Source organism: Camponotus vicinus, unplaced genomic scaffold, assembly GCF_025532165.1.
Source record: "Camponotus vicinus isolate PSW18456_S1 unplaced genomic scaffold, iyCamVici1.0 SCAF_10, whole genome shotgun sequence".
NCBI lineage: Eukaryota > Metazoa > Arthropoda > Insecta > Hymenoptera > Formicidae > Camponotus > Camponotus vicinus.
Window position 1 is genome coordinate 3,961,171 of NW_028141946.1, and position 20,833 is coordinate 3,982,003.

General features: G+C 29.6%; 5 protein-coding genes and 1 long non-coding RNA gene across 14 annotated transcripts; 4 read left to right on the top strand and 2 right to left on the bottom strand.

The window, feature by feature from the left end:
• Nucleotides 1-237: 237 nt before the first annotated feature.
• Mdu (mitotic spindle positioning protein meduse) lies at nucleotides 238-6,702 on the top strand. 2 transcript variants are annotated; one of them, XM_083079167.1, is made up of 5 exons: nucleotides 238-1,316; nucleotides 4,402-4,539; nucleotides 4,606-5,042; nucleotides 5,432-5,597; nucleotides 5,784-6,700. In XM_083079167.1, exons 1-5 carry the CDS (start codon nucleotides 1,311-1,313, stop codon nucleotides 5,886-5,888), a joined length of 852 nt encoding a protein of 283 aa, XP_082935293.1. In that variant the 5' UTR covers nucleotides 238-1,310; the 3' UTR covers nucleotides 5,889-6,700. The 2 variants fall into 2 exon arrangements, with proteins under 2 accessions (XP_082935293.1, XP_082935292.1); XM_083079166.1 differs by lacking the exon at nucleotides 238-1,316 and adding an exon at nucleotides 1,346-1,477 and having other exon boundaries at nucleotides 5,784-6,702.
• Nucleotides 1,328-11,743, bottom strand: LOC145959969 (uncharacterized). The gene is made up of 5 exons (XR_014435238.1): nucleotides 10,871-11,743; nucleotides 3,816-4,050; nucleotides 3,372-3,597; nucleotides 2,554-2,776; nucleotides 1,328-1,456 (listed from the first exon to the last, which is right to left on the bottom strand). It is a non-coding gene; the product is annotated as an uncharacterized LOC145959969 (long non-coding RNA).
• On the top strand, nucleotides 7,060-10,315 carry LOC145959945 (tetratricopeptide repeat protein 27-like). 4 transcript variants are annotated; one of them, XM_083079135.1, is made up of 9 exons: nucleotides 7,061-7,288; nucleotides 7,405-7,526; nucleotides 7,773-8,260; nucleotides 8,326-8,392; nucleotides 8,490-8,822; nucleotides 8,919-9,092; nucleotides 9,167-9,319; nucleotides 9,423-9,584; nucleotides 9,744-10,315. In XM_083079135.1, the coding sequence occupies exons 1-9, from the start codon at nucleotides 7,225-7,227 to the stop codon at nucleotides 10,305-10,307; spliced, it is 2,127 nt and encodes a 708-aa protein (XP_082935261.1). In that variant the 5' UTR covers nucleotides 7,061-7,224; the 3' UTR covers nucleotides 10,308-10,315. The 4 variants fall into 4 exon arrangements, with proteins under 4 accessions (XP_082935260.1, XP_082935261.1, XP_082935263.1 ...); XM_083079134.1 differs by having other exon boundaries at nucleotides 7,060-7,288; nucleotides 7,405-8,260; XM_083079137.1 differs by lacking the exons at nucleotides 7,061-7,288; nucleotides 7,405-7,526 and adding an exon at nucleotides 7,565-7,648.
• Nucleotides 11,062-14,864, top strand: LOC145959961 (3-oxoacyl-[acyl-carrier-protein] reductase FabG-like). Of its 3 annotated transcripts, none has more exons than XM_083079170.1 (4): nucleotides 11,062-11,245; nucleotides 12,004-12,320; nucleotides 12,476-12,677; nucleotides 12,774-14,864. In XM_083079170.1, the coding sequence occupies exons 2-4, from the start codon at nucleotides 12,004-12,006 to the stop codon at nucleotides 13,014-13,016; spliced, it is 762 nt and encodes a 253-aa protein (XP_082935296.1). In that variant the 5' UTR covers nucleotides 11,062-11,245; the 3' UTR covers nucleotides 13,017-14,864. The 3 variants fall into 3 exon arrangements, with proteins under 3 accessions (XP_082935296.1, XP_082935297.1, XP_082935295.1); XM_083079171.1 differs by lacking the exon at nucleotides 11,062-11,245 and adding an exon at nucleotides 11,261-11,441; XM_083079169.1 differs by lacking the exon at nucleotides 11,062-11,245 and adding an exon at nucleotides 11,262-11,524.
• LOC145959963 (lysoplasmalogenase TMEM86A) lies at nucleotides 13,182-18,124 on the bottom strand. Of its 3 annotated transcripts, XM_083079174.1 has the most exons (8): nucleotides 17,977-18,124; nucleotides 17,521-17,827; nucleotides 16,380-16,632; nucleotides 15,435-15,598; nucleotides 15,120-15,313; nucleotides 14,894-15,009; nucleotides 14,574-14,684; nucleotides 13,182-14,439 (listed from the first exon to the last, which is right to left on the bottom strand). In XM_083079174.1, exons 3-8 carry the CDS (start codon nucleotides 16,398-16,400, stop codon nucleotides 14,335-14,337), a joined length of 711 nt encoding a protein of 236 aa, XP_082935300.1. In that variant the 5' UTR covers nucleotides 16,401-16,632; nucleotides 17,521-17,827; nucleotides 17,977-18,124; the 3' UTR covers nucleotides 13,182-14,334. The 3 variants fall into 3 exon arrangements, with proteins under 3 accessions (XP_082935300.1, XP_082935298.1, XP_082935299.1); XM_083079172.1 differs by lacking the exon at nucleotides 16,380-16,632 and having other exon boundaries at nucleotides 17,977-18,120; XM_083079173.1 differs by lacking the exons at nucleotides 16,380-16,632; nucleotides 17,977-18,124 and having other exon boundaries at nucleotides 17,521-17,894.
• On the top strand, nucleotides 17,377-20,612 carry Pex16 (peroxisomal biogenesis factor 16). The gene is made up of 7 exons (XM_083079163.1): nucleotides 17,377-17,866; nucleotides 17,988-18,176; nucleotides 18,499-18,668; nucleotides 18,884-19,130; nucleotides 19,222-19,513; nucleotides 19,890-19,993; nucleotides 20,080-20,612. Exons 3-7 carry the CDS (start codon nucleotides 18,542-18,544, stop codon nucleotides 20,330-20,332), a joined length of 1,023 nt encoding a protein of 340 aa, XP_082935289.1. The 5' UTR covers nucleotides 17,377-17,866; nucleotides 17,988-18,176; nucleotides 18,499-18,541; the 3' UTR covers nucleotides 20,333-20,612.
• The last annotated feature ends 221 nt before the right edge of the window (nucleotides 20,613-20,833 follow it).

Below are 20,833 nucleotides of genomic sequence, written 5' to 3' on the forward strand. Positions count from 1 at the left end.
TTCTTTATTTTATCTTCTCGATAAATCTTTCGCAACATGAGTTAAATTCCCCCTTTCCCGGAAAAAGAGAAACATTTATATACATATTTATTATCCAACGTTAAACATTCGTGACCGATTCGTGCTCGCCAACGACAGCATGCGTGGCCGGCAAAGTTACATACCAGCCGTGCGATGCATGCCGTCCTGTTGCTTTTATTCGGAGAACGGTCAGAGAACAAGGTCGCGAGATAGCTAAAATGGCAGCCGTCGAGCGGTCCGCGTCAGGATAATAGAACGTACATGCAATATATATATATACATATATATAATAGCCTGATCGTCAGCATTCGACGCGATTCCGCTCGGCGACGTATTTCCTGCTTACTTTAGAACGTAAACGTCACTCGCCGCGTCTCACGTAAATACCTCTGTCGCGGTTTTCTTTTATCGTTCAATTCGCGATGCGAACCGAGTGAGAACTTAATTACAACACAGGTGCTTCGCCGGTACAATTCCAACGCTGTTACATGGCTCGACCTCGTGTAATCATCGAAAGATCCGATCTATCGATGTTCCCTTTAAAAGCGGAGAACGTGACTTTGGTGAACGAATTGTCATCAGTTTTGTGGAAACTAGAAAGATTTGGAAACCTGAAAGAGAAAGAAAGAGATATTGTGTCAACGTTCCCGATATTTTGATAGAATCCTTAACAGAAATTCCTTCTGTGTGTTCTATATCAATTATAAATCATATATACTTTCTTACTAATATATTTGCGCGATTTCAAGCAAGTCATCGATCATTAGTACAATCGAGTGTATTAACATCTGCATTATATATTCGTGAAAATATACATATCTGAATAGAACATTAGTGCTCTATAAATGCTCAAACTGCGTTAAGGATTATTAACGCAACACATCGACCCTTTCATCGAGAGTACAACGGCGAATGTTGGTAAAATCTGGAGAAGTAGCGATGCTTGTCCGGTATACGTAACTCGTAGTTACATAGTGTTGTTTCTTCGGAAAGTCTGATGACACGACGCGTTTCCCATCGCCGGTACATACGTGCGCGCGGAATACGCGCCATCGGTGTAAATATTGAACAAGTGACGTAATTAGTTGCGCGAGGCATGATAATAAGCGGGGACGTCGTTACTCGTCGGCGCGCCTCGCGATCAGATAACGCATACGAAATTGTTCCTCTTTTCGAGGTCGACGCACCATTCGTATCTGCTGAGGAAGAACCTGATAAAAGATTCAGTTCAGATCTGTCGTCGTTGTCGGCCTCTCGTCGTCGTCCAAATTCCCGCGAAAACGATCGAAATGGAGGTAAAGTCTCTCTCTCTTTCTCTTATTTTCAAAATATTACATATTTCGATATCTTCGGAACAATCAAGTCCATACTTTTTGTGTATTATTGAAAGATTGTTTGAGAGAGCTGCCTGTTTGAATTGTGTTTCTGATGTTTCCTGCAATGTAAAATGAAATATGTGAGTATTTTGATTGGAGAATCGTAATAAAAAAAAAAGAGTTGTAGGAAAATACAAAACGTGTGAGTTTCATAGAATGGAGTCAGTCATGTGTCATGTGTCATATGTGTGTTATGTGTGTGTGTATATATGTGTGTATGTATGTGAACTCTTTCTCTCTCTCTCTCTATAATTTTAATTTTTAATAACTCTGACAGTTGCATAAAATATGAATTTATAAAAGAAAATAAAGTTTCTTCCAAACCTATTTCACAATTTCTTTCATCATCTTCTAATATTATTATTCTTAAGTTTTTTTTAAATTAACTAAACGAAAAAGAAAACATAAATAAATAAAAATATAAACACAATATGTATTAGTATTGAATAGGGAAAAACTAAAAGATAAAATTGGAAAATATTTTTATATTTTTATACTTTTAGAGATACAGCTATAGTTGTAAATAAGTAATACTTGTTCTATTTTTTTATAATACATAAAAATATTAATATCATAAAGAACTAATTCTTCGAAAAAACTCGGATTCGGTTAAACAAGAATTAATTTTAGATCACGTTGTTTCGCGTGTAACATTGTAATGCTGTGTTTACGTCAATATTCATTGAGACACCTGTGTGACATTGACATCTCGTATCTTTCTTTACAACATCTTCTAAGTAGATACTAATTTGATATTTTAATTGTGCAAACGGCACTAATGCATCGTGTTGATTTGCATCTATAATATCAATAAGTAATATAAGCAATTACATTGTAATTTACAATATAATTATAACAATATCAGATTAAAAATTGTCATCTAAAATATTAGTTAATGCTTCTATTAATAATTTTATAACTGCTTATTTGCTTATTAATATTAAAAGTATGATTAAAATATCTTTTGAAAGAGAAAAGTACCTTTTAAAAAAAGTTTTTTTTTTATATTTTTATTTAAAATTCTATTCTTTCTGATTCTTTCTTTCTAGTCTATTTTTCTAAATTTCCAATGTATTATAAAACGTTTTGTAAGAATTAAAAGTATCATTTAAGAATTGAAAGAAACGGATGTCATTTCTATTCATAAAGTACTCACGTCTATTTATATGCATATTTTTGATCTTATGCTAATTAGTATTCCTCGATGAATACATGTTTTAAAATTGAAAATGTATGGCATCGATAAGTATCCTTGGAGTTTAATTCTTCCGAAATCGATTGATTTGATCGTGACTCAATTCAGGAATAAGACTTATTGTTATAATGAGATGATTTAACGTTTGGCATTAAATGCAGCGTATATAAATGTAAATCTCTCTCTGGAAAAAAACATTACAAAATGTTAGTGCTGGTTACAGAAACAATCTAGTTTAGCAACTTGCTTTTTTCAATGACGATTTTATCTTTGATACAAATGAATAAGGAAAATTGATTTAATCAGAGCTATACGTAACCCGATGAGGCTTAATACTTCGATCATTGGTTTTATATGGATGAGTCACATCTTACATACAAACTCATAAATAAGTTTCAATGTTCATATTTCTCGATCTCAATTTCTCTCTCTTTCTCTCTCTCTCTCTCTCTCTCTCTCTCTCTCTCTCTCTCTCATAATTTAATTGCACTGTATTGCAATTTTATTTTATAACGTCAAAAAAAAATTAATATGACAGTCGAAGTGTTAGTTAAGGGAATCGTATCGGTCAATTTTTTTTTTACTTCATGCGTTTTTTGAAGGAAGCGAGAATGAAGATGCACATTGAGAGAAGAGCGACGAAAGAGTAGTAAGGAGACTCGTGGCCCATTTCTTTTAGAAAGGAAATGGTGATTACAGTTAAGCCGTTGCCTCCATTAGCGTTCGCTCAGTTTTCTGTGGACAGCATTCCTGTTCGGCATTACGCCACAGCTGCTTACCTGGAAATTCTTTCAAGAAGCTCGGTACCGGTTGTGTTACATATTCCTTTTTTTTATTGAGCTCTCATATGCCTTTTTTCACACGTCTTTTCGTCAACGTTTAATAGCAGTTTCCTTGCTAGAACGATACGGACGAGACATTAAAAATTGCCGGCATCTGATTACGAGCCCAATTGATTGATGAAGGCAAAGTCTGCGTATGTATTTCCTTAAAATTATAATAAACCTGTGAAAGATACAAAAATTAATTTTTGCTCTTTGAAGCGAAAGAAAGAAAAAGAAAAACAAGGATAAGGATCGGAAATCACGAAATAGGAAATATGGATAGATTATGTATTTAGCAATATGATAATAAAAGAAAGAAAATATTTTAGCGATGATTTTTGCTGACAAGATTGCAATTTCGGTCTGTGTCCTTTTAGGGAAATGTGTCATTTTATCTACCTGCTTTTCGTCATTTTACAATGACGTGTCGGGCAATTGCAGAGAAACGCGATATAATTTCTTTCAAAGATAAACTGTGATAACGCATTCGATAAATGATCGATACGAGTATAATGTACATAGCAGATTATTGTTGCAGTAAACGATTTTTTTTTGCATTTTTGAAAAGTTTGTTTTATCCTCTTGCTGTTGCGTGCGTAATTCCATGGAAAGTGTTTAAGTGTTATTATGAAGTCTGAAACAATTTAAATAGTTTGTAGTCGATTCATTAATCATTTTGAAGGATATATATGCGATGAAAAAGATATATTTGGAATTTTGATGCATTCAACGATAAATTAAATATAAAAGCTTAAATATTTTTCTTCGATTCAAAATCAGTTTTTCTGGAAAAAATCTTTACTTTAATTTTACGTTTGTCATAACTGCCTAAATCTATTAGGTACTTTAAAATTAAAATTAGTATTGTTAGATTGATATATTTCTTATATATCAGCGAATTTCACACATTTTGTTGGAGGAAAATTAAGGATCAAACAGACATGTCTTCTTAGATCTTTATGTAAGAATTTCTATATGCATACAGGCGGAGCACAGACTGGAGCAGTTGAGGAGGGCGACAGATAGAATACAAAGGGAGATCGAAGAAGTCACCGAGAGAGAACACGAATTGCGGAACGTGGGTAGCATTAAGACTATATCCCACGAGACAGTGGATTCTAAGGTAACTTTAAAATATATGTTGCCAAATAATATACGAAATTTGATCTAATTAGACTTTTCTACATAGGTGCGTCGCATGCCGCAAGCTCTAGCCTCAGGCAAGTTGAAAAGAACCACTTCAACGCCGCAGATTCTAGAGGCAGTCAGTCTGTCGCCAAGTTCGACGCCAAAAATGACGAACGGCGTGATATCTACGCGCACAACACCAACACCGTTGCGTTTCGCAAATGTGGCAAGTCAAAAAGGTTTGATGCACAGATTTCTGGCTACACGAGGAAAGATGTATAAGAACAAATCGGGCAGCAATGATAGTTTAAGTCCACCCATAACACCTACTATCACACTCAATCCTATAAGCATCAAGGCCTTCAATAGAACATTGGAGATACAATTGGAACCGGACAACGAGCCAAAGAAACCATTGACGAGGAAAGGATATGTTCCTGTTGAACAGAAGATTCAAAAGGAGTTACACGATATGAAGGAACGAGAGAACGAATTAAGGTATTAAAACTGTTAATAGCGCAATAATAAATATTACATTTCCAACTTTTAAGATTAGATTAGAAAATAAAGATTAATCTAAATTTAATCCTTTCAAGCTTTTAAGATTATTTTTCTGTTATTTAATAAAAATGATTTTATCTATTATTACATCATAATTTTTTTTCTTTTAACAATAATCGATAATATAAATTTAAATAATTTAAAACTCGGAGAGATAATTTATCTATTTGATTTTATGCTTACACAATAAAGGATTAAGGATTATATCATATTGGTGAGATAAATTATTATATATATGGTGAAAATTTCTACAGAAATTTTTTACTCGATTATTATATTCGCAAAATCACAATGTGATTTACCTATAAATCTCATTTACCTTTTAGATTAATGAGATCGCAGATGTTAGCCAAGTCTCAGCCGAATTTACTCGATATAGGAAACGATAATGATTCTGATATTTACGACGGTTCCGGTTCTCTTAGAAGCGGCGCTTCTACCAATACTCTAAATGAAGATGAAATTGAAAAAGAACAGAAAGGAAAACATAAAGTAAGCGACATTTTTGAAAGAACATAATTACAATTGATCATCAAGATTATTAATTTCATTAATTAATAACACAATATATATTAAATTAGTATTAATTTATAAACAAAGACAATTCTTCCGAACGGTCTTGCTGTGTGATAACTTAATTAACTAAGCGATAAAAATCTCTTTTCATTATATTTACAGCCTAATCCACGACGTCGTAACGTGCTCATCGCTCAGTGGGAGAATCTGATAGCCGCCAATAGAGAATCTCTCGAGAATAACAACGAAAACGATAGCTATTTCTGAAGATCCTATAGTTCCAAGTGAATGCTTGCAGACAATTTTATTCTCATCTTTATCCGGTCATTATCTGGCAACATAAATATTTGATTGTAAATCAGTAACACAGATTAATATTTCATTATGTTAGGCAACTGTTTTATATTATATAATGAGATATTTCTCTGCCGTTCTCGAGCGGCACACATGTTGAATGTTTAATCTACATCGATTTCCTGTTTAGCTCGTCTATATAGTTTATTTAAATGAATGAAGGATTTTTTCATGTTTAATATTTATGCGCTGTAATGTTAATTAGGATACAACATATTCTCAGTATTAAGTTGCTAGAGCATTGAATGTAATTATTTATATAAAAAAAATTTCTTATAATATATTATTTTAAGAATCTATTTTAAGAAAGTAGGAGGCACATATTTTCTTTCATCGTTATTAATGAATGTAATACGAATATGATATGTATTCTTATTTGCAAACGACTGAAAGTTTTTATCATCTAATATAATCTTCCCAGTGCAAAGTGTGTAAAGCGTCCCAGTGTGCTTATAATGATTAATTAAAGACCCACTCGATTAGAATTAATAATATGTATGATATTAATATATATATATATATATAGATGTATATTAAGTACTTAATTAGTTTTAAACAGATATAGTTAAATCAGTGCATGCACACACATGTGAAAACAATTACAATATTAATATTTAATAATTAAATATGTGCAAGTATTTTTATTACAGAATATTATGTGTAAAATATTCAGTTATTAGCAAATAAACACAGATCAAATATGTTATTAATTGCAAAACAAAATAAGAAAATGTATTTTCTTGATCGATAAAAAATATATTCTATTAGTATAATTAAATATCGAATATATAAAACAAGAATTATTGTACATATATTTTTAATATATATAATATATAATAAATTCATTAAAAAAAAACTAAAAACAAATATTTAATTGGACCTCTTCAAAAGAATTAAAATGAATATATATAGAAAAATATGGCAAAAATATAGAAAAAAAATTTGTAAGAGAATTGCACAGTAAATTTTTAATTTAGTCTTTCTTTTTTTCCAACTGTATTGTTTTGATCTTATTTTCCATCTTCTTTTTCTCTCTACCAGTGGTTCTCAAACGTTTCTAAATTATTCTGCATGATATGTGACCTAACTAAACCTTAAGCTACATCTCAAATCTAACCTTAAAAGCCGCATGGTCATGTAACATCCAACTTTACAAGAAATAAAAATCCTAACGAAACAAGAGCAGAATTTTTTACATATTTTGCATATTTTTATAGATTATGACGTAGATTATGTGTATTATGACGCAATGGCAGACCAAATAGATAAACATATAGAAATTAAACTTTTAATTAATTTCTCCATTGATAAAGGTATGTTAAATATATATGAATATAAAAATTATTGTTATAATATAATTACTGATTCTACTAATATTTGTTAAAAAACTGTACAAAATTTATCAATAATTGTTCTTTTTTAATTTCAGTTTCTAATTTGCCATGTAATATATGCAGCATATTAAACGGTCAATACGAAGATATAATAAATAGTGAACTTTCTGCATTTATCAAAGCAATAAGCATAAGTGATAGAAGCATAGAAGAAATTGTACATAACAATATATCTGAAACTGATACACATTTGTCATGGTTATGTATGGGAATAGCTTCGTTGTTGTACTTTGTCCAATGTAATTGGACAGGTCCACATGTTGATAAAGATATTGAATGGTTAATAACTAGAAGAGACGAAGCACTTAGAAACTTATCATTACATGATGAATGTAATATAAATATACAAAAGCCTGAGCTTCTTTACCTATCTAAAAAAATATTCTCTAATATTGATTTACAGCGCAAGTATGAAAGTTGCATTTGGTGGCTATTTAGAACCAATTTATTGCATCAACATATATTAGATGAAACTTCAGGAATAATATTTGGAGAAACCGAGCATATAATATCGCAAATTAGTAATCTTGATATATTAAAAGATTCTCTTTGTAAGCTATTATTCAATCTAGAATCTGCTAGATTTTATTTGTATTATAGAAGAACACAAAATTCTGAGGAATATCTTGAATATGCACAGAGCATAGCAGGTTTAACATTAAATTTAGAAGGAGCAATGGGAAAACGTACAAAATACCAACAAGAAGAAAAAGCACAGTTGTACTTGAAAGTAGAAATGACTAAAGATATTTTTCCATCAGTAGATTGCAAAGACATACCAAAATCTTTGAACTTAAATGACGAATTGAGATTGGAACGCATTGAATTTTCAGAACACAAAGAAGAAATCCAATTAGGTGCATTGGAAGAGGCAATAATTTTAGCAAAATAGTAAGTATTGCTTGTATTGGTCATATTTAAATATTACAACATGAATATATTTTAACAGTAAATAGTATTCAGTTGCAGATGTGTCAACCTAAGCACAAACTCACTGATGAAGAAATTATACCCTATTTGATAGTAAGCTGCAATACTATTATATTTTGCATTTTATTTATTAATAAATATTTAATTGCAATTAATAACATTATTATTAAGAAGAAAATTTTTTCCATAGAAAGTCATAGAGAATACAAAAAATTGGTCATTAAAGATGACTTCTTTATGCTGTCGTTGCTCATTGGAATCTGAAGATAAAAGAACTGTCGAGCGATCTATGATGCAAGCAGAGTCTTTATTAAAAGATTGCAATGATACAAAAGTACCTGTGGCCAGAAGAATGGATCTATTTTTCGCAAGTGGTATGAAACCTATTTGGACATTGGAAGAGAACTGGGCTAATTTAATGTTCAGTCTTGGCTTGGTGAAGGGAGCTCTAGAAGTTTTCATAAAACTTGGATTATGGGAGAACGTGATTACTTGTTATAATGTATTAAATTTGAAACATAAGGTACATAGAGCTACATAAGAGCTCTTACATATATATATATAGGTATAATATGCGAGTGCGATACAAAATATAATAATAAGTGACATACATTTGCAGGCAGCTGAAATTATTCAACAAGAAATATCTAAAAAACCAACAGTAATGTTGTGGTGTCTGTTAGGAGATGTAACTGGAGATGTGAATCATTATGAAACAGCATGGAGATTATCAGAGGAAAAAAGCAGTAGAGTTCAGAGACACTGGGGATTTCATTATTTTACAAAGAAAGATGTTAGTATTTGGACTATTAATTTTCAATCTAAATCTTTTAGACATTAATGTAATATATAATACATATATTTTAGTATATTGAAGCTATACCACATTTAAAGTTATCAGTCAAATTGAATAACATTCAAGAGCATGTGTGGTTTAGATTGGGCTATGCAGCATTGCAGGTAGAGGATTGGAAATTAGCTGCTACAGCATATAGACGTTATTGTGCCTTAGAACAATCTGTATGTATGATTGTGATATTGCTATTTTTATAGTTGATATATAAATTAAAAATAAAATTAAAAGTTGATATATAAATTAAATAAATTAATATAAAAATTTCAGACTTTTGAGGCATGGAACAATTTAGCAAAAGCATACATTAAATTAGGTGATAAACCAAGAGCTTGGAAATCTCTACAAGATGCTATAAAATGTAATTATGATCGTTGGGAAGTATGGGATAATTTGATGGTTGTTAGCATTGATTTGGGATATTTTTCAGAAGTAGGTGATAAATTCATATAAATTTGATAATTTGAATTTCTATTTATATTCTCTATTAAGCTATTCACAAATTAATTTGAAGGATATTGTCAATAATTATAAAATTAGTTATCTTTATGATAGATAATATTAAAAAAAAATAATTTTGCTTTGTTTCAGGTTATTCGATGTTATCATCGCATTTTGGATTTGAAGAATAATCACTTGGATATTCAAGTTCTTCAAATATTAACTAATGCTATAATAAACAACATTATTGATGCAGATGGAAATTCGGCATCTCGTTTGCTTCAAAATAGTCTGGAATTATTTGGAAGAATTACTAGTTCTAATACAATTAATAGTCCAGATATTTGGAGAATGTATGCTGAACTTGTCACATTGAGAAAGACAGATATTGATCAGGAGAGAGCAGCGCAATATTTACAACAAGCACATCGTATTGCCACTTCAAATCCAAAGTGGTCTCATAGAGAAGAAACAACTCTAAATGTATTGGAGTTATGTCATAATTTGGCACAAGCATATTTACATTGTACTAAAGACATTATAGTTGTCAAAAAAAGAAAAATGTTAGGGAGTGCAAAATTATCTCTTCATGGAGTTGTGAAAAAGGTCAAGGAGCAAGAATGGAATAATACAAATATCATGGAACAATTAACAAAAGTTGAAGAGCATTTAACAATTATAACAAATGAATTGGAACAAATAAAATCTACATAATAAAAATATTCACTCAATATTTCTAATTTATAGGAGAATATTTCATATAGATTTTTATATGAATTCTATAATACAATTGATTTTAATAAGAATATTTCATATAGATTTTTATATGAATTCTATAATACAATTGATTTTAATAAAATGATTTTCCTATAAAAAAACAGATGTATTTCGAATTACAATACATCGTGAATATTTAAAAAATACAAAAATTAAAAAATTAGATACAAAAATAACAAGTTTTAAATGTTATTAAATTAATTTTTAAAAGAAAGAAAGAATCAGCGGATTTTAAAAATTAAGAAGAAAATGATTTCTCTAAAATTAAAGCCCCCCCCCCCCCCAATTTTCGACATTAGGAAACGCTAAGTATTAATTAAACACATATACATTATAATTGCTAATGCTATCTCCTTGGATATACAATCATTTATACTATCTTATTGATTTATCTTCCACGCGAGCAAACTGAATATCATATAACTTTCGGTTATCGATGTTTTTGCTCAGGTGTTTTGCAGATCAGCATTATATTCAAATAAATTTAACAAAATTATTACCTGTTAATTATTTGTTATCTCGCAATATTGGAATTTAATTGTACTTCATTTTCTGATGCCAAAAATATTTCTCTTGATACTTTGCCTTTTTTTGAATAATTCATAAAGAGAGAGTTAAATTAAAACAATTACAATCAGTTTTTTCTTTACAAAAAACAATTGAATTTAACTGAAAGGAGGGGCGAGGAGGAGAGGAAATAACAGGCACTTCGGCTAGTTTTACGATACGCTTCGGATTTCGGATGTAGTCGGGATTGTTCGTCACTGCCGAATAATACCGAGTCGAGCCAAACAAGCCAAAACACGAGATACGAAGATTAAAATGAATGCGATTGCTGGTCGCTCCACTCTTTCATAACTTCACACAATCTAGCTGTATGATAATCATGATAATATAGTATAGAGATATGACACATCAATAAATCTATTAGATTCGAAGCTATCTTTATTATTTTTCTCTCTCATTATCGCATATTACATCACACCAATCTGTTATATGTTATATTATGACTCGCACTCTAAGAATATTTAAGAAGTTCTGATCTTCCGACCAGTTATTACGAATTACAAGGTGATTAAGACATCGCGTTTTTTACTGTTCAAGTTCACATTCTAGTGCCAAGTTATATATAATATATCGTGCATCATATATAAGTAAGTTCATATTTTCACATATCTCGAAACGAAAAATGGTATGTTCGCTTAGTTATGTGTACTTTCTACTGTACTCTTTTTTTCTTCTTTTTTGAAAGACCAAATTTACATAATTAATTTACAGTTCATCTATATAAATGCAATGATTTAAGATATTTAAGTAAATAATAATTCATATGTACAAGATATTTTATAAAACAATAAGTCAATTTAATTGCTTTCATAATGTCAATTTCATCTTATGATTGTAATTATTCTAAAAATAATAATTTTAATGGCTGCGTTCACAGGGAGAGCTTTGCAACTGTTGTAAAATTCGTGAATCTGATTGGTGTATGCTCTTAGATTTAATCAAAATTAAAAGCATACACCAATCAGGCTCATGAATTTTACACAGTTGCAAAGCAGCTTCTTCTGCTGAACGCAGCCAATATTGGACTATAATTTTTAAAGAAGTTAATAAATATTCTTTATTTTAGATGTCGTTCGCAGGGAAAGTTATCCTGATAACAGGAGCCAGCTCAGGAATTGGAGCTGCGACAGCTGTTCACCTGGCTCAGCTTGGTGCATCACTGTCAATAAGTGGACGCAATAAAGATAATTTAAATAAAGTAGCTGAACAATGCGGAAAGTCTAAGCCATTTATTGTGACAGGAGAACTAACTAATGAAACTGATGTGAAAAATATTATTGATTTAACAATCAAGCATTATGGCAAATTAGATGTTTTAATTAATAATGCTGGAATTTTGGAAAGTGGTAGTATAGAATCTACAAGCCTGGAACAATATGACAAGTATATATAATAATAATAATCTATGCATACATATTTTATTGATTAAAAATGTATATATTCAACCATAAAAATATTTATAAATATTAGAATAATATATTTACATGTATTTTCGGGGTTTTCAATATATTTGTTAATATATTAACATATATTTTTAGCGTTTTCAATGTAAACGTTCGTTCAGTGTACCAATTGACAGCACTGGCAGTGCCACATTTAATCAAAACAAAAGGCAATATTGTCAATGTTTCTAGTGTATGCGGATTACGATCTTTTCCAAATTGTTTGGCATATTGTATGAGTAAAGCAGCTCTGGATCAATTTACACGTTGTATTGCTTTGGAGTTGGGACCAAAACAGGTATGCACAAAAGTAAAGGGAATTTTACATATATACAAACAGGAATAATTTGATATTTTTCATATTTTTCATATTACTATTTTTAAAATACCTTAGGTGCGTGTGAATGCTGTGAACCCTGGTGTTGTAATAACAAATCTTCACCGCAGTAGTGGAATGGATGAAGAACAGCTGAAAACCTTTTTTGAGCATGCCAAAGAAACGCATATTCTAGGAAGACCAGGCGATGTTACAGAAGTCGCAAAGTCTATTGCATTTTTAGCAAGTGATGATGCTACTTTTATTACAGGCGCAACATTACCTGTGGATGGAGGTAGACATGCAATGTGCCCTCGTTAAAAATCTTACATCATATTTTATGCAAACAATATATGATATATTTAACATATACACAATATACATAATATATCGCATTTACAACAATATACTAATGTTAATGGAGATCAATCTATATATTTGTACTCTACTTGGGTAGTTGAAATAAATGGAAATATGGGGTAAAAATATCTTTAAATCCTCTTTTATGGCACAGCCAAAGTATGTTATCTATACAATACTCGTCTACTTGTGAAAAATATAAAGAGCGAGCAACTTTATAAACATCTCCAATCTAATGATATAGGTTCTGTAGAACAGTAAGTGAATATTATGTTAACGTGAAAATTTAATTTTTGAGGGAAATCCTCTTGTCATGTTTATAAGAGTATTTTCACTATATAAAAGAAAAATTAATTAGTCAGACATTAGTTGAATCTATAAATCAATTGCTCAATCTCTATTTTGCCAAAAGAAGTGGCAGTGTTAACGATTTACATTATAGTAAAGACACTAACTACATCATGTAACATGGTATATACATAGTAATGCATAATATGGATATAAAGAACATCTTTTTTATAGTATAATTTATATATAGTTATGCTGCAACTTATTCTTCATAAGATGATAATTTACATTGAAGAATAACATTGATGACATACAGATTACAAACATTATATAATGTATGTATACATTTTTTTTTAAATAGTAATCTAATATATTTCCAAGTTAGATATATCGCAAATAGCATTTTGGCCAAGTATATATATATGAGAAAAATAATCATAATCTGTTATCTGTTATATTTTTAAATGCATTAATAAGAAACTCTTTCTTAATAGGAATAATCTCTTACATCTGAAAATCCAGTCTCCAGAGACAATACTATAAAATAATTTTTCTACTTTAGTAAAAACATGAAATATCATGTTTTTTTTCTTTAAAAGACGACTAATATTTTTTTGTTATTCTATTTGGTCTTAATATTATGTTTTGTTTAATTTATGTACAATTTATTATACATACAAAAAATAAGATACCACAAATGTGGTTAGTATGAAATCTCTAGGACACTGCATTGCATCAATACCAAAAAAAAAGAAGAGAGAAATACTAGTCTATGTTTATAGTCAAAGTACAATTATCATTAAAACTCCTCTGAGTCTCTTTCATTAATACAGCTTTGAAGTTGTTCAATAAGTCAAAGACGATTATTACAATAATTTCCTACTGGAATTATGCACATAATTTAAAGCAGATGTGAAGAGATTTCTCTTATATGTGCAGATGGGTTTTTTTCCTCTTTCTCTCTTACCAATAGATAACAACTAAGAATATTTCAGCCTTTACTGACAGGTACTCTGTTATTACTGTTGTTTTTCGAATCTACTGCACTCAACGCTATGCCTAATTGCGCTGCGTAATATGTAAGCATGATAGATACCTGTAGAATGAAAATCAGACATAATTATATTTGCCAACAAAATTATAATATATTCGTCTATATTTATAGCATGTCTGTGTATTCTTTCTTTGGAAGCATTAAATGATATTGTTAATGCGCATATGGTTACATACCTGAGAATAAGGTAATGGACTATGGAAGTAATGAAATCCGAGCAAAGTGTCAGATATGACAAAGCAAATGCTTCCAATGCAACTGCATAATTTAGTCCATGTCCATAACTCCTAATAAGTAGAATATAATTAATTCTTCGCGCGCGTGTTATAATATAAAAATTAATGCCGACGTCACAAGTATTAGAATGAAAAGAGCACAAGCTTATTAGAAAAGTGAAACATCAATATCACATATGTAAAGAAAACAAAACAGAGATTGTTGAAATAGAAACTGTTTCCATATTTGTATATATATTTGTATTATTGCATAAATTTACCCCAAAGAATTGTACTCTTGATATCGCCCTCCATGCCATAGTAGTGAGTAATACTGTATAAATTGGCACTCCTATTGCTAAAACTCCTTTTAATCCAGGCATTAAAGCATATATGACTGGAAAACAATCGTATTAATGAATTGAAAAAAGACTAATGAAAAGATCATGATTAATCATCTGATTAATTGAAAGGAATTGGAAACTCCTTCATATTCGTTAATCTTACCAATTGAACAAATCATGTATAATATCGCTCCAAGCGTTAAATTCAGGGGTTTGAATCCAAATGCAATTATATACATAATTTGCGCCATAGCAAACATACACATGCCTGCAGTGAAACAATTAGGCCACACTAATAGTGCGTCGCCTATGCAACTAAACACCAACCCTGTTAATATACGCCTGGAAAAAGCGTATCTGTAAAAAGAAATGAGTTCTGTGTCAGTAATGTTAAAGCAAAAGAATCGTTCCAAAGTAAAATTTACTTCATTTATATGACTGATGTATCACAGGTGTAGAAATATTTTTTTCTACTTACTCTTTAGACAAACTAATCCCATGCAATAGGATGAAAACAATAAGACTTATTATCGGTAAACATTTAAAACATGCCGTCAGCAGAGATGGTTGTTCCACAAGTAATACAAAATATACCGACACGCTTTTAAAAAACGGTACCAATTTCGGCCCGATACTTTTAATCTGAAATGTAAAAATGTGCTTGATATTATTATATATCCAGAAATTCATATCGATATGGAAATGATAAAAAAGATAATTAAAATATAATAAATTTATTTATATAAAACGGTGAAAGAAAAATTTGTATAATGAATTTACTCATATATGTATATTAGAGAATTTTAATTTTTGTTAATTATACATGTATCATATCTTTTTATATATAAAATTAATGCCTCGTTTTTCAACAATAAACAAATTATTTTAGGAAAAATTATCTATATATTATATTAAGTCCAAAAGATAATTTAATGATACCAAATGATGAAGCATGCTTTGAGAAGATAAAGTCGCAAAATATTTTTTATTATCTTTGACTTATCATTTAATCTATTTATAACTACAAGTTGATAATTAAATACTTCATATGAAATATATAAATCCAGCAAAGAAATTTTTTCTAAAATGGAGCAAATAATCTATGTATGAAAAATAAACAATTAAATAGAAAAAGAAAATAATTCTATTTTTTTTATTTAATTTTTTATTTTTATTTATATATATTATTTATTTTTATGTATATATAATTATTTATTATTAATAACTTTTAACATTATTATTATATAATATTATGACTATTATTACATTCTCTTTTATTTAATTAATTAAAATATTTAATTAATATTATATAAGTTTAATATTCTTTTAGATATCATATTATTAACATGTTTTTTCATATATGTATATGTGTAGTTTTGAAAGAATTGAAATATTTATTTTATTCATACATATTTCATTATACCTTATTCATATGCATTGCCATAATGTATATTCAGACATTCAGTAAAATATTTTCTCATAAGTTATTTTTCATCTTTGAAATTTAGTTAATAGTGCATGTGTAAAGAGATTTATCCATAGTCATTGAAGCCTAATCATTGACTTAATCTTATCCAGCCAGTTACATGATAGTACATTATCTAATACTGGTACTGTCAGGATGCACAATGGTCTTTGATATAGAGCAGTCACTTTATGCCAATCTGGTAGTTTCTCTAATAGCATGTTATTACAATAACAACTGCATTAGATTGATCTTTAAGGAATGTCAAACAGGAAATACGTAATATGGAAATTCTTGTTTTTTGCTATTCACACACATACATGTCTGATCAATATTATTGCCTTCTAATCGATCTTTAATAAGTACATAATTTAGCTACCTAGTTATATAAAATACTGAAAAATAATTTAATAATATGTAATTGGTTTATAAACAAAAAATAATTTATAATTATAAAAAAATTAAAATAAATCTCATAATATATAATCTTTTTTTAACATATATTAATTTTTAATATGAAAATAAAATAATATATATATTAATATATATTTTTATTGAAACATTGCAAACAAAAAATGTATATATAGATTAGTAATAATTGTGTATAATGTTAAAAACTTTGTGCATGTGTGTGTATGTATATGGGCACCAAAAAATTTTCATTTCCATCATACACAGAATTTATATATACATTTTTCATTAAAAAAATACTTGACACTTTTTTTATACAAAATGTACAATATATATATTTTACATATTACAAAATATATATATATATATAAGTCGAATATTTAATTATATCAGTTTTTTTCTGATCTCTATATGTAAAAAATATAAATTCGATTAATTATTAAATTCAATGTTCTCTCGAATACAATCGATTTAACAAAGAATTAAGTATGCGACTCAGAACAAAGAAGAGAAAATAGTAGTTTTTTTTTCCGCATAGCAAAACAATGACGGGACTCGGCGATTGACGTGACTTAATCTAAGAGAAAATAAAGAGCAAGAAAATGAGAAAGGAAAGTGAGCGATACGTCAAGATATGTCAGTGTGTATCAGCGTAAACAAACCCTGTCAACAACTTCCGTCCCCTTACCACTTGTGTAGGCGATGACATCTCCTCGGTTGAAGGGCACCGGAAAAATAACGCAAGCGATGGCCACCCGAATCGTCGACAAATCGACCGAATGCGAGCAGGACCCGCGAATGCTATCGTCCACAAACTCGCCGTTTATTTATACGACGCTTTCCGATATATGTATCCGCGTCACACGCACACACGCGCATCGCGCGCACATATAGCGCTGTCACCGGGTGACTGCAAACACCAGCACGGCAGCAACGTCGTCGATTACTACCAGTATGGCCAACCCGAGGATGCTCCACGTATGCCGGTGTGGAATCTTTCAGCGAATATTAAATTAATCAATGAAATACTTCGAGTAAGCGTTAGATTGATTATAACCAAAACAAAGTATCTATATATTTTAAAGTCAAAATATAGCGCAAACTGAATGTACTTTATTATTTATATTATTAATGTATTATTTACATTAATCTCAGATTCACAAAATCCACTTTTGCTCGAACATATGTTCATGACAGATTGAATTAATTGCTCTCACAGTGATTAAAACTAGTGCTTCGAAAACGCTACTTTTGGAATCAACATTTGGTCGCAATTATAGATTCTTGTAAAGAGTTGCACTTTGTGTACCTCAGGCTGGCTTGCATAGATGAGCTTGTATGTATGTAAGTACATACATCATTTGCATACATATGTATGTACAAGAAATTAACCAGTCTCTGATATGAGTGCGTATGCATATTATGCTGTGCGTGAAAGGAATCGAATTTCATTTTAAAATCGATCTAGAAATCGATGGGCCTGTTCTTTTTAGCTGCACTGCTACACTAGTGCAATTGGTTAGAGTGAAAGAAAGTATGTTTGTCTCTTTCTAACTTATTCCACTAGTGTAGCAGTGCAGCTAAAAAGAACAGACCCGATGTTTTGATGGAATGTACTAACCTAGCTGATGCTGAGTAATTTATATTTTTCCACTGGAATAAGCAGAATTGCGAGTCATATTATAAGAATCTGATGTAAAATATTAATAATGGCGAATTGTGTCAATTTCACATTGAATAATCTATTGACGTCTTACAAGAAGTGGATTGTGGCTAATCCGCACTTGCTATCAGATATTGAGGCTACTGTCAGATGTCTATCCTATTTCAGTTTTGGTTAGAGAAGAGAAAAGTTATCAAATATATTATAGGTGCTTTCCATTTACATCAAAACTCAGATAAATCTCACTTCTGTCTTTCTTTGATATTCATGTTAAAGAAAGACAGAAGTGAGATTTACCTGAGTTTTGATGTAAATGGAAAACACCTAATATTACCATTTTTCGCCAGGTATATTTAATTTTAAATCCATTATTTTTCTTTGTTTATAGGACAATTGCGCAATTCAAGTTTGGCTGTAGAACTAATTTACTCTATGCCAAATCTAATTGTGCTGTGCAATGATTTACTTATGTATAGCAGTAAATGTAAGGATTTGAAAATACCTCAATTTGAATCAAAGATTAAGATTTGGTTGACTGTGGTGGAATATATTGAGATATTGTTTGAGGTATCAGCTGAAAAATTGTGGGGTGCGAAGGGAAAGTGGTTAATAATCGTAGTTATACAATTGTTCAAGTAAATATTTAGCATTCCTTTCTTGCAACACAAATATATTTATATGTTTATATATCAAGTTTCATTTAATATAGATAAATATTTTATATAGGACCATATTGCGGCTTTTATCGATTCATGTATATAAGGAACGTATCACAAAGAGTCCTGCAACACCACCGCTCAACAGAGAAAAGTTTAATAAAGCGGTTGATAGTATACAGTCAAAGGAAGGATTTGTGTTGAAAAGATCAGGCACTGTTATTAGAAGTATAAAATATTCAGCTCCTATAGAAAAGCGAACATGGACAGCTTTGGATTCTAAAATGAATATAACTATGGACTTAACTCCCAAAGATCAGGAATCTGAGAAAAATCAGGAGAAAATTTGTAAATTAGCTGAGGTTGGTTAAAATTTAATATAATATTTTGTATGTGCAACTGATTATTAATGATATTCTAGTTCTAATATAGATATTCTAATATAAGAAATTAAAATGTATTTTAATTTGTATTGAAATTTGTTGAAATTTAAAAATAATATTATCATTGAGCTTTTTTGACAGAAAAACTAAATAGATATAAAAGAATTATTAAATTATTGTACTATTATTGTGAAAATTTATATAAGTTCTTTATTTAGTTTCATTTTATTTTCTTGCAATTTATTTTTATTTTTTTATTTCATATATTATTAATATATTTTTGATTATTTTTGATTAACCTGTACTCTTACAATTATATAATCAATAAGACAATGTTGTAAAATACATTTTCTAGAGTCTTTACGTGACAAAACCATTGCTTCATCTTGGCTGTATGTACATTACTAGTAAAAAGCAATGGCCACCATGGTTGTTATCATTTATTATCGATATAGTCAGGTAATTATAACATATTGAGCTATTATGCATAATTGATGAATTGTGATCTTTTCTTTTGACTGAATTATTATATTATTTGTACACAGTTTGAATATGTTTAATCGCTGCCCAATGGCATTATTCAATAAAGAAGAAAAAGAAGAACTCGTGCGACGAAGGTTAAGTTTATTGCTGTACATTTTAAGATCGCCGTTTTACGATAAGTACAGCCGTGTTAAGATAAATGAATTGCTTGATGCATTGTCTACCTCTGTACCTTTCGCCAAGTTATTGACAAATGCTGTTAAAAAAAATCTGCCATATATGCAGAGTATGTATTTTTATATGTGGTCGCGTTAACTTTTCAGAGCGTTAAGTAAGTTATGAGAAACACATATGTAAGTAGAACTCGTCACAAGTATGAAAATTGTAGCAAAATCTAAACATTCCGTAATTCATGAATAATCGGAAAAATAGGATAGGAATATATGATATTTTTATATCTCTCTTTATTGTTGCATAATAAATTCTAAAGGAGGGGATTTGTAATATTTGTATTTGATATATATTTTATTTTATTAATTTAGAAATAAATTGTGTAATTATGAAGAGCATTTTTATAAAGGATTTTATATATTTTCATATCTTTTTTCTTTAAACTTTCATTAATTTAATTTGTGGTGTGATTAATTCATTCAGTAGTTGTTAAGTGTGAAGCAAAAAACACAAAGATACATACAAATACTTAAATAGATTCTCTGATATTACAATTTGTTTTCTGAGTCAAATAATTTTATTATGTTTTGTTGATAATTGATGAAACTTATATGTTTAAATTTCTTAGTTTTCTTTTTCCAGTTG